The sequence below is a fragment of the Hemitrygon akajei genome, chromosome 4 (genome assembly GCF_048418815.1).
Source record: "Hemitrygon akajei chromosome 4, sHemAka1.3, whole genome shotgun sequence".
NCBI classification, from domain to species: domain Eukaryota; kingdom Metazoa; phylum Chordata; class Chondrichthyes; order Myliobatiformes; family Dasyatidae; genus Hemitrygon; species Hemitrygon akajei.
The window spans coordinates 24,101,135-24,116,689 of record NC_133127.1 but is presented as its reverse complement, the minus strand read 5'-3'; the positions used below and the strand labels follow the sequence as shown (position 1 = coordinate 24,116,689).

At 38.7% G+C, this 15,555-nt stretch overlaps 1 protein-coding gene across 3 annotated transcripts in view; it reads left to right on the top strand.

Annotated features, from left to right (window-relative positions):
• LOC140726163 (catenin alpha-2) overlaps window positions 1–15,555 on the top strand; it is an 817,330-nt gene that overhangs the window by 558,363 nt on the left and 243,412 nt on the right. For all 3 annotated transcript variants that reach the window (XM_073042154.1, XM_073042153.1, XM_073042155.1), the window contains one exon: window positions 5,811–5,962. In XM_073042154.1, the coding sequence (XP_072898255.1) occupies window positions 5,811–5,962 (152 nt within the window). The remainder of the gene's footprint in view (window positions 1–5,810; window positions 5,963–15,555) is intronic.

Here is a 15,555-nt window from a genome sequence, read left to right as displayed (position 1 = left end):
TCAGAAGTTGCAGTGGGCTACAAACAAGTTGTGTGGTATTACATTTCAAACTCACTCAGTATATTTGAACATTCAAGTTAATTCTCCATCTTTGAATGAAAAGCATTAACAACGGTCAATCTAAAGAGTGGCCATTTCTCTACAGTAGATTTGCAATGTTAATGTCAGGATCAGTGAATTAAAACTCTCCTGAGATAATGCTGGTTTCACATTCTTCTGTGTGTATTCAGCTGTGGACACTGGTCAAAATACCTTCAATAAGACCATAAGACATTGGAACAGAATCAGGCCATTGAGCCCATCAAATCTGCTCGCCATTCCATCGTGGACAATTTATTATCCCTCTCAACCCCATTCAACCCCCTTCACTCTGCAATCGTTGATGCCTTTAATATAAGACGATAACACATAAGAGCAGAATACTGCTTATCTACACTAAGAAAAGAAAACTAAAAGAGGACTAATTTTGTACACCTTTCACCTGAATGATGTGCCAGTGTCAGCTTCAGCATCCAGCTTGCAGCATTTTCAGTCTTTTGTGTTTTGAATCACCCAGCTTGATTCTTTACGCAATAATTTCACCTGAATCAATATACAGTTGCCAAATGCTCTAATCATAATACAAAAATAACTCACACAAAATGTAGTATTAGAAACAGGAACAGTTCATTTATCCCTACAGCCTGTTCTGCATTCAGTAAGACCGGATGTAATCTGTGAACTAACCTCCCATATCCATCTTTACCTCATATCCCTTAATCGCCATGGTTTCACAAATCAATTAAAGTCAGAGTTAAAATTAACAATTGATTTTGCAGGAAGTGTAAATGCTCCCACATTTTTTAATATAATGAATTAACTTGTGGTTAACATCATCTAGGTTTAACTTCGATGTAGGTGCGTTTAATTTTGCACTAAGCAATTTTGAATACTGTAAGATCATCATTACAAATGCATATATTAAAAATGATGCACATCAAGAGTCTAATCAGATGATGTAAACTGACATTAACAGTTAGGCTGAATAGGAACATAACATAAAAAAGGAGCAGGAGTATGCCCACTCCACCATTAAACTGTTCCTTAATCAGGCAGCCTCTACTGTTTCCTTAGGCAGAAAATTTCACAGATTCACTACTTTCGGTCTCCTTATCGCTGTCTGAAATCTACTACCCTAATCTTGAGGCGATGTTCCCCTAGCTTTAATCACACCTGGAAACAACTCTCCTGCTGCCATCTCATCTATCCCTTTCATAATTTTGTATGGTTTTATAAGATCCCTTCTCATTCTTCTGAATTCCAGTGAGTATAGTCCCAAGCACCTCCATTTCTTTTCAGTGGTTAACATCCTCATCTCCGAAATCAACTTGGTGAAGCTCCTTTGTACCACCTCCAAGGCCAGTATATCTTTCCTCAAGCAAGAAGACCAGAGCGGCCTCACCAGGTGTTCTGTACAGCTACAGCATAACCTTCTTGTTCTTAAATTCAATCCCTCTGGCAATGAATGCCAACAATCCATTTCCCTTCTTGATAATCTGTTGCACCTGCAAAACAACCTTTTGTGACTCATACACAAGCATTCCCAAGTTCCTCTGCACAACAGTGTGCTACAACCTTCCGCCATTTAACTAGCAATCTGATTTTCTATTTTTCCTTCCAAACTGGATGACTTCGCATTTAACAACAATGTACTCCATCTGTCAGATCCTTGCCCATTCACTTAAACTATCTGTATCTCTGCAGATATTCCACATCCTCTGCACAGTTTACTTTTTTACTCAATTTTGTTTTATCATCAAACTTGTGTCATCATCCCCTTTTCCAAATATACATTGTGAACTGTTGCAGACTCATCACCAATATCTGTGGCACTCCGCTCACCACTGATTACCAACCACAGAAACACCCATTTATCCCATCTGGTTTGTATTGAATAACCAATCTTCTATTCAAGATCTCTGAGGATCTAACCTGGTCCCAACATATTGATGCAGTTATAAAGAAGGCAAGACTTCATTAGGAGTTTGAAGAGATTTGGCATGTCAACAAATACACTCAAAAACTTCTATAGATGTACCATGGAGAGTACTTTGACAGACTACATCACTGTCTGGTATGGGGGAGCTACGCACAGGACCAAAAGAAGTTGCAGAGGGTCATAAATCTAGTCAGCTCCATCTTGGGTACTAGCCTACCAAGTACCCAGGGCATCTTCAGGGAGCAGTGTCTCAGAAAGGGAGTGTCCATTATTAAGGACCTCCAGCAACCCGGGCATGCCCTTTTCTCACTGTTACCATCAGGTAGAGGTACAGAAGCCTGAAGGGACACACTCAGCGATTCAGGAACAGCTTCTTCCCCTCTGCCATCCGAATCCTAAATGGACATTGAACCCTTGGACACTAGCTCACTGTTTTTTAGAAACATAGAACATAGAAAACCTACAGCACAATACAGGCCCTTTGGCCACAATGCTGTGCCGAACATGTACTTACTTTAGAAATTACCTAGGGTTACGCATAGCCCTTTATTTTTCTGAGCTCTGAATTGGACATAAGATAGGGTAAATGCAAGCAGGCGTTTTCCACTGAGGTTGGGTAAGACTAGAATTACAGGTCATGAGTTAGGGGTGAAATGTGACATGTTTAAGGGGAATGTGAGGGGGGATCTTTTCATTCAGTGTGGTGAGACTGTGATGAGCTGCCAACCAAAGTGGTGAATGCTGGTTCAATTTCAACATTTAAGAAACATTTGGATAGGGACATAGATGGGTGGGGTGCAGGTTGATGGAACTAGGCAGATTAACAGTTTGGGAAGAACGTAATGGGTTGAAGGGCTTGGTGTCATGCTGTCATGTTCAATGACTCAATGACTTTATTTCTGTTTTGGCAACTCTTCAGATATGTGTGCTTGTACAATTTTGAACTTGTGGATATCCTCAATTTTAATTGCCTTCAGTGTTAGTTATAGATACAGGCCCCTTTGCCCAACAACCCCATGCCAACCATGTTGTCTACCCAGCTAGTTCCTAAGTCCTGTATTTGGCCTATATCTCTCTAAGACCCTCTCCTCTATGTACCTATCAGAGTGCTTGTTAAATTATACTATTCTACCTGATTCACTTACTGATTCTGGCAGCCTGTACCCTATACCCTCCACCTCTGCGTGAAAAAAGTTACTCTTTATTCCATCTGTCCTTTGTCTCTCAAAATCTATTCTCCCTTAGTTTGAAGTCACCTAATCTGGGTGATCCTAGGTTCTAAGTTCTGGCCATCTCTGCTCCTTGTTGGTTAGAGGGTTTTCCAGTTTTAGTTTATTAATTTTTCAGAGTCGGGCTGCACTTGTAAGTCTTATGTTTATTACCCACCATAATTGCCCTTGAGAAGACAGTGATAAGCTTCCTTCGTGAACTTTTGAAGCCCTTCTGCAGAACATATTCACAGTCATTTTATTTATTAATTCCCTTTAGGGAAGGAAATTTGTCATACTTAACCAGTCTGACCTACACACAGCTTCACATCCAGAGCAATTGCCTACTTCAGTGACCTCCGAATTTTTTCAGTTCAAGAGTACTTAAAGATGGGAAATATTTGTTGACTTTCCCATTATATCTGCATACCACATAAATAAATAAAAGAAAGGTACCAGAGATGAATTTGTACTCCAACCAGTCACTGATAACCACACATGGACATTCAGCATGGTATCCAGTGTGTGATTCTCTGAATCATTAACACTTTCACATATCATGACTTTGATGGATTTGCACTTGAACAAGACCTTGAATATATGGATAGAGCTGTGCCAAATCCCATGGTTTGAATGTGTGCTGTACACATTTAGAACGTGTCTGAATGAGCTCCTGATGTGTCCCAATTTACAGGGCCAAGATCCGAAATGTTCCTTCGTCACCTTTGGGTTTTTTTTTGCGCTGGCAACTAAAAGCCTTCTGTGTTCTTCATGCAATAATATGGTGGGTAATCCTTGAACATTATAAGGAGTTCTAAAAGGATGTTTGCAGCTCTGCTAATAATATACAGTGATGTTGCATTTTACAAACACTATCCCTGTTTTGAATTTGTTGAATGTTTTTGCAGGTATTTTAAGGAAAAATTGTGATTTATACCACTTTATGTTGATAAGTAATGAATGGCGTTTAATAGACTGAGTCCATCAGCAATAGAAGTGGGGACTTAGTTTGGGGATCTGTTTAGTTATTACTTAGACAGTTTTGGGTTCTGATCTCTTGGAGACACTTTAAATCACACAAATACATATTATATGTGTCCAGAAGAGTGGTAAATTGATGGAACAATGCCCTCCGTCCTCTAAAACCATATTCACCACCAGAATACATCCAAGTGAAGTGTGCCTTTGATATTTCAGTCAATCAAATATTGGATTGTTTTTACTGACTTTCCTCACAATTAAATAATTTTATTTCAATTTATCCTGATTCAGCAGTGTCAACAGCAGCTCATATAATGGATAGAATTCGAAGAACTAGCTTGATAGTGCAGCAGCATGGCATAAGCGTCGTGCTTCATTAAGTCACAGCTGCACATACAATAGATTATTTTGCCAACTGCTCAGGACATAACAAGATTTCACTGATAAATGACCAATTCATCATCTTTTTTCTTTGATTTTGAGCAGGTTGTCGGCACTGTGGAGAGATTCTTGCTGCTCTATAAATCATGGGATCTTAAGTAGAGCTGAATTTCTTTCTCTCTTTTTCCATTCCTCATCTGGCTCCCTTCTTACCTCTTCTCTTCTCCTTATCTGTATATCATGTCCCACTGGTACTCCTCTTCCTTCCCTTTCTCCCATTGTCCACTCTCCTCTCCTATCCGTTTCCTTCTTCAGCCCTTTACCTTTTCCATCTGTAACCTCCCAGCCTCTCTCTTTATCACCCCTCCCTCACCCACCTGTCTTCCCCCTCCCCATCACCTGGCTTCATATATCACCTTCCAGCTTGTACTCATATTCCTGCCATCCCCCCCATCTCCAACCTACTTATTCTGGCTTCATCCCCCTTCCTTTCCAGTCCTGACTCTTTCTTCCTTTCCATAGATGCTGTCTGACCTGCTGAATTCTTCCAGCATTTTGTTTGTGCAGCCCATTGACTCCTGGGCTTATACAAAAGATTGCATTTCTAACAATATTGTGCAATTCCCACCAATACCCAAACAAATTTTGATGAAGGGTAAGAGTGAGAGTGTTGAATTACGATGAAGTTAGGAAAGTCCAAATGATTGGGACCATTTCTGATGTGTAGATAAAACAAACTTCTAGAAAATTCGTCGAATTTATTTGACAGAGGAGTAAGAATAGTATCACCAGTAAATGTTAAATCGATACTATAAATCAAATGAAATTATGTGAATCCAGAGCACACTGTTTTGTATAATTCATTGTAAACACAGCAGCGAGAATAAATTAACACTTTATTTAAATTATGTTACAGTTTAATGTAGTAGATTTGATAATAATACATTGATGACTAGTAACACAAAGGATGATTTGTTATTCCGTGACATGCCTTATTTCTGAAGCAAAGATTTGAGTAGTCAGCACTACTATCTGCTTTTCACTTTCTCCTTAGCCTGTAATGCTAAGGTAATTTTATACCCACTTAACATAGTGTCTGCAGAATTAATCAGATTTCAATCTGCAATACATTCTGTGTCAATAAGACATGCCTGGGTACACTTTTAAAAGAGCGCTCAGGCCTTAAGGCTTAATGGAAGTTTGGTTAAAGAAAATCTCTAATGTTTTATTTGTCGTATGTTTCCTTCCTCTTGCCTATCCAGTCATGCCTCGTTTTGCTGAACAAGTGGAAGTGGCGATTGAAGCTCTGAGTGCAAATCCCCCACAGGCCTTCGAGGAAAATGAGTTTATAGATGCTTCGCGCTTAGTTTACGATGGAGTACGTGACATCAGGAAAGCAGTACTGATGATAAGGGTAAGCCCGCTGATTCTTTACGTTGTCTTACTGAGCAGGGTCTCAGAGCTTAATATCAATGCTGGAAATCTTGAGCAATACGCAAAATGCAGAACTCAGCAAGTCAGGTAACATCTGTGGAGGGGGAAAACATTCAACATTTTGAGTTGAGACCCTTCATTAGGATTGCTCTGTCCTGTTGAGTTTCTTTTGTCCCATTGAAACTGCACTCAGCTATGCAAATGAAAGATATTTACTCCACTTTAGAAAAACACTGAAGAATCAAGGGGTGAGTCACCCACTGCAGAATATTTAGCCTCTGTAGACACAATACAGACATGGGTTTGTACTCATTTGGAATTTAGAAGGATGAGAGGGGGATCTCATTGAAACCTTTTGAATGTTGAAAGGCGTAGACAGAGTGATGTGGAAAGAATGTTTCCCATCATGGGGGAATCTAGGACAAGAGGGCACAGCCTCAGGATACAGGGGCATCCACTTAAAGCAGAGATGCGGAGAAATTTCTTTAGCCAGAAGGTGGTGCATGTGTGGAATTTGTTACCACACGCAGTGCTGGAGGCCAGGTCATTGTGTGTATTTAAGACAGAGATTGATAGGTTCTTGATTGGCCACAGCATCAAAGGCTGGGGAGCAGGGATGAGTGAGGAGGGGGAAAAATGGATCAACCATGATTAAGTGGTGGAGCAGACTCGATGGGCCAAATAGCCTAATTCTGCTCCTATGCCTAATGGTCTTATGGTCAGAAATATGTGCTTTGGCTCAGATAAATTTATGACAAGTTGTGACTTGCTTCTTAGAATGTTAATGGTCAGGGACTTGGAGATGTAATGGTATTGAATAGTTAGACACAGCTGTTGCAAATAGTCAAAATGGTCTATTTGTACTGAATGTGGACATGGACTGTTATGTTATCCTAAGAATAGAAAATGAATTTAAACATAGAACAATACAGCACAGTACAGGCCCTTCAGCCCACAATGTTGTGCTGACCTTTAAACCCTGCCTCCCATATAACCCCCCACCTTAAATTCCTCCATATACCTGTCTAGTAAACTCTTAAAGTTCACTAGTGTATCTGTCTCCACTACTGACTCAGGCGGTGCATTCCATGCACCGACCACTCTCTGAGTAAAAAAGCTTCCTCTAATATCCCCCTTGAACTTTCCACCCCTTACCTTAAAGCCATTTTCTCTTGTATTGAGCAGTGGCGCCCTGGGGAAGAGGCGCTGGCTGTCCACTCTGTCTTTTCCTCTTAATATCTTGTAAACCTCTATCATGTCTCCTCTCATCCTCCTTCTCTCCAGAGAGTAGAGCCCTAGTTCCCTTAATCTCTGATCATAATGCATACTCACCAAACCAGGCAGCATCCTGGTAAATCTCCTCTGTACCCTTTCCAATACTTCCACAACCTTCCTGTAGTGAGGCAACCAGAACTGGACACAGTACTCCAAGTGTGGCCTAACCAGAGTTTTATAGAGCTGCATCATTACCCCATGACTCTTAAACTCTTATCCCCTGACTTATGAAAGCTAACACTCCATAAGCTTTCTTAACTACCCTATCTACCTGTGAGACAACTTTCAGATTGAACACCAATCTATCACCAGCAGAGATTCCTACTTTTCGATTTTATGACAAGAATGTCAAAAGACCAGGGTACAAAGTTTTATATTTAAAGAATACTAAACCTGAAGCATGGGGGACTGATTGACTTAATGTCTTGACCAAGGCATCAATCATGATCTTGAAATATATAGCCAAAAATAGAAAGAATTCTCAGGCAAGGATGTTTGAAATTTTGTCCCCTCCCCCAACAGGATGCAATTTTGTCATCATTCTGAGAAATAGCTACCCAGCTGAGTTAGAGAAGGATACTGAAATTAATGATGGGAATAAGGCATTTGAATGTTGAGAGTCAAGTGCAAAAAATAGGGAATTTATATGGAAGAAGACTCCAATATAATCTTATCAAAGTTAACAATTAAAGAGTTTTGACAAGAAAACTGTTAATACGTTCAACTTAGTCACACAATCCACAATAAAAAGATAAAGCTTTTCTGCTGCACTTTACTTGTTATTAGTATAATCTATGTAACGGATTGTGGAATTTTGAATAGAAATTGAATTAAGCAAAACTGAAGCTGAGATTTCCTTCATTTGTTTCAACAATATTTTGAATTCCCAAGATGTAAACCAGAAGTGAAGTGTGTGTGATTGCTCTCTATAGTAAATCAGTATTTTGTCTCTAAGGAGTCCTAATAAATCTGAACTCAGTGGGAATCAAGAGGAAATCTCTCCATGGGCACAGTCATAACTCACATGAGGGTTCTGGTTGTTGGAAACCAATCAACCAAACCCCAGCAAATCACTGCAGGAGTTCCTCAAGGTGGTATTGTAGGCCCAATCATCTTCAGCTGCTTCATCAATGACCGTCGTTCAACTGTAAAGTCAGATTTAATGAGGTTCATCGACAGCACCACGGTGTTCAACTCCATTTGCATTTGCTCGGCAAATGAAACAGCCCAGCCTGTTTTCAGCAAGACCTGAACAATATTCAAATGTAGCGTGATAAGTGGCAAAGAATATTTGCCACTTACCACTCAAATACCAAGCACCGATCATCTCCAAAAATTATTTTTAACCAGCTACCTTTGATATGCAGTGGCATTACCATTGCTGAGTCCCAGTGCTCCTTCCCAATCCTGGTGGACAAACAATGAATGGAAACTGAACTAACTTAGATATTATGTCTATATGAAAAGGCAACAGCAAGGGTTCTCAACCTTTTTTTATGCCATGGATGAGTACCATCAAGCAAGGGGTCCATGGACCCCAGGTTGGGAACCTCTAAGCTAGACGCTGCTGAGTGACGCATCTTGTGAAACCTCAAACTCTTTCTACCACAACACACACAAACTGCTGGAAAGACTCAGCAGGCCAGTCAGTATCTATGAAAAAGAGTAAACAGTCGACGTTTCAGTACCAAGAGCCTTCTTCGGGACTTTCTACCATTCTGTTGGTTGAGTGCACCTCAAACAATACCCAAGAAATTGACTTCATCCAGGCCCATAAATAGTACTGTCAAACTCAGAATCCATCACCAAAAACAATAACAGCATGGAGAACCACTCCTTCCAAGTTGTACACCTTCCAACTTGTACACCTTCTTTCTGGTCTCCATTCCTTCATTGTTGCTAGGTCCAAATCCTGGAAATTCCTATTTAATATCATATTTTCACCAGAAGAACTCAAGAAGGCAACTTACAACCATCATTTTCTCAAGTGTAATTAGAGATGGTTGATAAATACTGGCCTAGACAGCAATGCCTCGACTCTGCATGCAAATAAATATAAATAAAGTAAAAGGTGACAGCACCAAACTAGCCACGTTCTCACATTCCAACAGGAATATTATGAATTTCTGTTCATTATATTCATGTGAAAAATTTTTTGAGAAGCTTCAAAAAAGATCAGTTCCATCACTGTTGAAGCCGGCTGTTGTTCTGCAATCAAATTTGAAAACAGTTTGTGTACTTTCAAAACTTCATTTACAGTAATTGAAGACCAGATTACTCACAGCTGGTAGAATGTAGTGGTGATTTAATTTAAGTTTAAGAGTAGAATTAAGCCATTTTATCCTCCTCTCCATTCAGCAAGTAAACTACCAAGCATCTGTGTCACTTGCTGATCCCATGTTCCTTGTTGCCCTTAATGCAAAAAATTCAGAATGATATTCAGAATCAGGTTTAATATCAAGGACCAACTGTATGTCATGAAATTTGTTGTTCTGCGGCAGCAGTTCAGAAAGATACATAATGATAAAATCTGTGAATTACTGTTAGAATATATATATTTTTAAGTAAAATTAAAGTGCAAAAAGAGGGAAAAAGGTAGAAAGGTAGTGTTCATGGGTTCAATGTTGATTCAGAAAACTGATTGCAGTGGGGAAGAAGCTGTTCCTGAATCGTTGAGTGTGTGCCTTTGGGCCCCTGTACCTTCTCCATGACGGTAGCAATGAGAAGAGGACGTGTCCTGGGTGATGAGGGTCCTTAATGATGGATGCTACTTTTTTGAGGCATCACTCCTTGTGAAAAAGACAGAGTGCCTTCACCCCTTCAAGCCCCTCATGATTTTATACACCTCTATAAGGTCACTCTCAGCCCTCTACACTTTAAGGAACATAGTCCTAGCTTATCCAGCCTCTTCTATAACCCAGTTCTTCCTCATAAATCTTTACTGTTCTCTTTCTAGTTTAATAATATCTTTCCGAAACAGGTAACCAAACTACAATACTGATGTGAAGAATTCCAAAGAATGCATTAAAATGTTGTTTTTCATGATATTTGCTAGTGATGCAAAACCAGATGTGAGCTGGACAAAGATATGTAGGAATTAGTGTTCAGCCTTTTCTTTGTTATAGGCACCCAGTGAATGGCAGCAAAAGAAAAAATATCGAGGAGACTGGTGAACGTTTATTGTTTATTTAGAGGTGGTAACAGGCCCTTCCAGCCCAACGAGCCAAATACACCATGTGACCTATTAACCTACATCTGTGGAATGTGGGAGGAAACTGGAGCAACCAAGGAACCACACACAGTCATGGGGAGAAAGTACAAACTCTTTATAGACTGTGGCAGAATTGTATCTAGGGTTCTGGCACTGTAATAGCATTACATTAACCATTATGCTACCATGCCGCCCAAGTGTCCATAAGAATGCTGCTATGATAGTTTCAACCCTGAATAACATACAGTAAAGTTCTTCCGATGCGGTTCCGCCCTTAGCACTTTTCAAGTCAGTTTTCAGTGTTTGTGACTGCTGTATCATTGCCACATGGATCACTGAGAAATGAGTTGGTTCTTAATGTACACTCTCTGTAGTAGTCTCAGCACAGTGGCAAAAGGTGCTGCCCTCAACGCAAAGGAATATGAGTTGGGAGGACATGACATTCTCCTTTGTGACTGGACGGCTGTATATGAAGCTGTGACCTGAATAGCTACAAGTGTTCCCAGCCACTGCAGGTTACATAGCCACTGATCACAGTATCTTACAGTGGAGCGACATAATTTCAGATGATACAGCCATTGTCAGTGATCCTAATAAGCACAAGAGGAGCACGGATAAATGAGGCAGAGGCTGTGGTCAAAGTATCCATTAACCTGCAGGAACTCTTTTAATCTGTGTTTCTGCCAGCTTGCTGCAGATTTTGCTCCTTTTATAGTGGAAGAAAATGTAGGTCTTAGGTCATAAATTTCTGTTGGGTAACGCAGAAATAGGCAGACAAGCAAAGGTGAATTGTGCCAAGAAATGTCCAGTCCAATTTGCTGATGATCACTAATTAAACCCAAAATGACAGCTAGTATTATCTAGTTTGAATAAAATATGCACAAATGGGTCTAATTTCTAAGCAATAATATGCAAATTAATATACACAGAGATGCAAGGATATTGGTAGATTGTGTTAATGGACTTCTTTTTTTGGAGTATTTGATCTCTATACTTAAAGAGGGAAATACTGTATTACTTGCCTTGGATTAGTGTAAGATGATTGTTGTCCTAGTTGTCCGAGATTGAATAAGATTGGGTAGAAGAAAATTGAGAGGAGAGTGCATTAGGGCATGCAAGGTTTGGAGAAAGTATATCATGAGGGATGCTGGGAAGGAATTACTTTGTACAGAATGTTGTAACTCCTTGGAATTCTCTACTTAAGGCAATAAGAATGCCCAGTCATTTTTCATTCAAGGCTGAAAGTGTTGTTTGGACACCAAAGAATCCTGAGGATATATAGTGATCATAAGCTTAACACAGAAGAGTGTCACGATCGTATTCACTGATGGACCATGTTTAAGCAGCTTTGTGCTTTTTGTGTTGTCATATTTTCAGACTTCATAATTCTCAAATTCTCACTGTTCTGCATATCAGATTTTTAAAAATTCTTTAAGACAATATTTGAAAAGAAAAGATGGAATAAAAACACAGGTACTTATTAAGGCATGAAAGACTAGATCAAAAAAGATTTACACAGAAAAATGAAAAGATTGAAATTTAAATTTGTGAAAAGGAGGATGCCACTCATTCCGGGTATGGTTAAGAGGTATTATTGTGGATGGAAAAAGAGCTTTAATGAGTGGAAGGAAAGATTAAACATCCATCCATACTGAAACTCTATTTGAGTCAGAAGGTGACCTGAGGGGAAATGAATGCAATTTGGCATCACAAATTCTGTTTCTGGACATTCTGGTTGATCTGGAGACAATGGTTCATGAGATCAAATTGCCTGCAAGAGCAGAAGATTGTGGCAGGGGTGGAAGACAATATTTCTGGTTCTTGTTGCATTCAACTGTAGAAATATCTGTTTTTTTCCATAAATGGATGCCAGACAAGCATCTTTAGTTTCACTGAGATTTTGCACCCTGTTGAGCGAATTCCTGAGACTTGTCAGTGTGAAGTACTTGCATTTCTAGTAAGGAACCTGACAAGATGCTAAGAGAATAGGATGTTTACAGTTAGAATGACTAAAATACAAGATAGTTATAAAAATGATGTCAATTTGGAGTACTCCAGAGCTGACTTGAATCAGCTATTGCCTTTATTTCTTTCTGTAATTTTTTTTTACCTCTTGCAAGAGATATTATTGATATGGACTGTATGAGCAGTTTGCCATGATGTAGCCTGGTATGGATGCAAGTACTTGGCATGCATCAGTTATGGTTGGATTTAACTAGTCCATTAGCCTTCCCATAGTCCTAATCCTCCAACTCCTCTATTATCTTGTCTGCATATTTCATTATTTTAAAGTTTGCTGCAGAATACACCTACTGATTGATAATACTGTCACATCAGTCATCACTTTTAAACTACATTGAGTCGAAAATAACGAGGTGATAAAATACATGACACATCTGAGCAAATTATTAGACATTCAGTCCATTTAAAAGCATGCAAGAAAACAGGCTGTCAATAAATTTCTACTTAAACTTTTGCTTTTTACCAAAGAAAGTCTATACCGAACCTTTTCTTTTATTCATAGGGAAAGAATCATAAGAACTTTATTTCAATTGGTGTCATGGCAACACCACATGAAGCAATAATGTGCTTTGACGCAAATCACGTTGTATTGTACTTAAAGTGAATACTCACAAGCTTTGTGAAACACTAATGGAAAGTGTACCAAGTAATATTCCACTATTAATGTTCACAAATTGTTCATCTCCATTTTGTCAATGAACTTACAAATTGGGAGCAAGAGTTGGCAGTCTGTTCCTTGTCCACTCTATCTTTGCATTTGATCCTAGTGGATCAGATTTTCATCTTAGCTTAGCATTGCCATCCACCCATGGTAAACTTTCACTTCCTTGCTTAAAAATATTCAAAGACTCTGCTCCTACCATTCTCTGACAGAGAAAGCAAACTTTATCTTGGTCATATATGGGTAAGCACTTACTTTTAGCCTCTGACCCCTAGTTTGAATTTCACTCACAAGAGGAAGCATTCTCTCCATTTCTGATTTGAAGCTCACAAATTAGAGTTTGAACAAAAATGTTCCTTAATTCTGTGATTTTCAGTTTAATCTTGACGAAAGTATAAGTCGCTTTAAACTTTTCATTGAAGTCAAATATAGATTAAACATTGTGGGACTTTTATATTCATAACCCCTCCAGTACACATAATTCAGAAGCATCAAAGAACTTAAAATTGTTTCCAATGTTTTCCACCAGTCTGAATAGAATGTCAACAATAACGTTTCAAATCTTTGGGAAAATTTGAGGAAATGCTTTAAAAATATAAATTCCTGGGATTTTGAGACATTTGATTTTTGGATCCTGTAGAAATATGATAGAATGTGTGTGTGTTACTAACAATAGATGAACTTAAACGCATTATCTAAGGTAACGGATTGGCCATTTAAGAGTGGAAAGTCAGGAAATGCAAAATTTAATAATTACTGTTGAACAACAACTTCACTGTCTGAGAGACTGCTTGGTCGTTTACTAGATTAATGGAATAAAATAATAAAAAATTTGGCGGGGGAAGTGGACTTTGAAGTATTAGATCAGTGATTGTCTTATTGAATGGTGGCTTCGTCTTGAGGGACCGTACGGTCTTTTCCTGATTCAGTTTCTTGTGTTTTTGTTTACAAATCTCTGGAGATAAGTCCTCTTGGTAAGTGCTGTTGGTTTTGTGAAGTCAGCTGTAATTTGCCCATTTGAAGTGACTGAAAGTTTAAAAGCTGACAGTGAAGAATGGCAAATGTTCTGCCATTCACTCCATCAAAAATACTAATTATAACTTGCAAATGTAATTTTCAATGATATTTTAATCGCTGTTTCCAAAGAATGGTTTTATAGATATTCAATGTTTCTCAATCAGGTAATCATTAAAAAATAATAATTAAAATGTACACTGTGCATGAATTTTAATGATCTTTTGAACTGACTCCTCATGAAGTGATTGTAATTTGGAGTAGCAGAGTGATAGCTATATTTTTTTTTAATTGAGAGACCATACCAAGATCTGGTATAGGGTGCAGTACTGGCTATAAGGGAGTGCTAGTGGAGTTAGATCCATATTTAATGGTTGAGTGATGCCATGTTTAAAGTATCGAATGTCTAATGAAGCTCAAATAGACTGCACCATCCATTACAACGACCTCATCTCCCACACCACTTTTCCACCCGATCCATATTTCTTTGATATCCTTACAAGTAGATAATTTGTTGATCTCAAAGTTTTTTATTGATTTATAGAAAATGGATGTTTCTGGCAAAGCTAGTATTTATTGCCCAAACCTAGATAGCTTTGAGAAGGCTTTAAAGTGCCTCTTAAACCACAGTAATCTTTCTAATAATGGTACTTCCACAATGTTTTTAAGTAGGGACTCCTGGGACATAAATTGATTGGCAAGAAAAAAGTGGTAATATCCGTATAATTCCAAGTCAGGGGATGAACAGCACTTTCCCCTGCACCTCCCTTCCTAGTGGGTGGCAGAGATCTGCTGGGTTGGGAAATCTGGACACAGGTGCCCTGACCAGTTACTGCAGTATATCCTTATTCAGGGTAGGATTATTTAAGGTTGTCAAAACCAGAGGGGGTTGTGGGGATAAGCTCTCACTACCTATTAACCCTTACATACAGTTCATATTTTATACCTTCACAGTATGGTCTGGGTCAATTTTGACCCGGCCAAAGAATCCCCTCATAACAAGTGTCTATACCAAATTTTGAACCACAGGTCTATTTAGAATGTATAAATAGCCTATCTGACATTAGCTCGAAGAGCCTGTTCCATGCTGTATCTCTAAATAAAATTTAAATAAATTAATAATAAAATAAATGGGTGATTAATCCTTAATTAATGTTTCAGAGATGTAAAATCCATTTCAATAGATATGGATCAAATTTGACCCGGAACAGCCTCAATGTACAAACATTTGTAGCACATGTACAAAAATATAAAATTTTTAAATATTTAAAAATATTTTCATTTTGCACATTTAGGAAAAGTCGTCAAATTTTGGCTAAAAACAATGGCATTTAGGGTGTTTTTACTGCTGTCAAATGTCAAAATGGGTCAAATTTGAGCCAAATAGTAT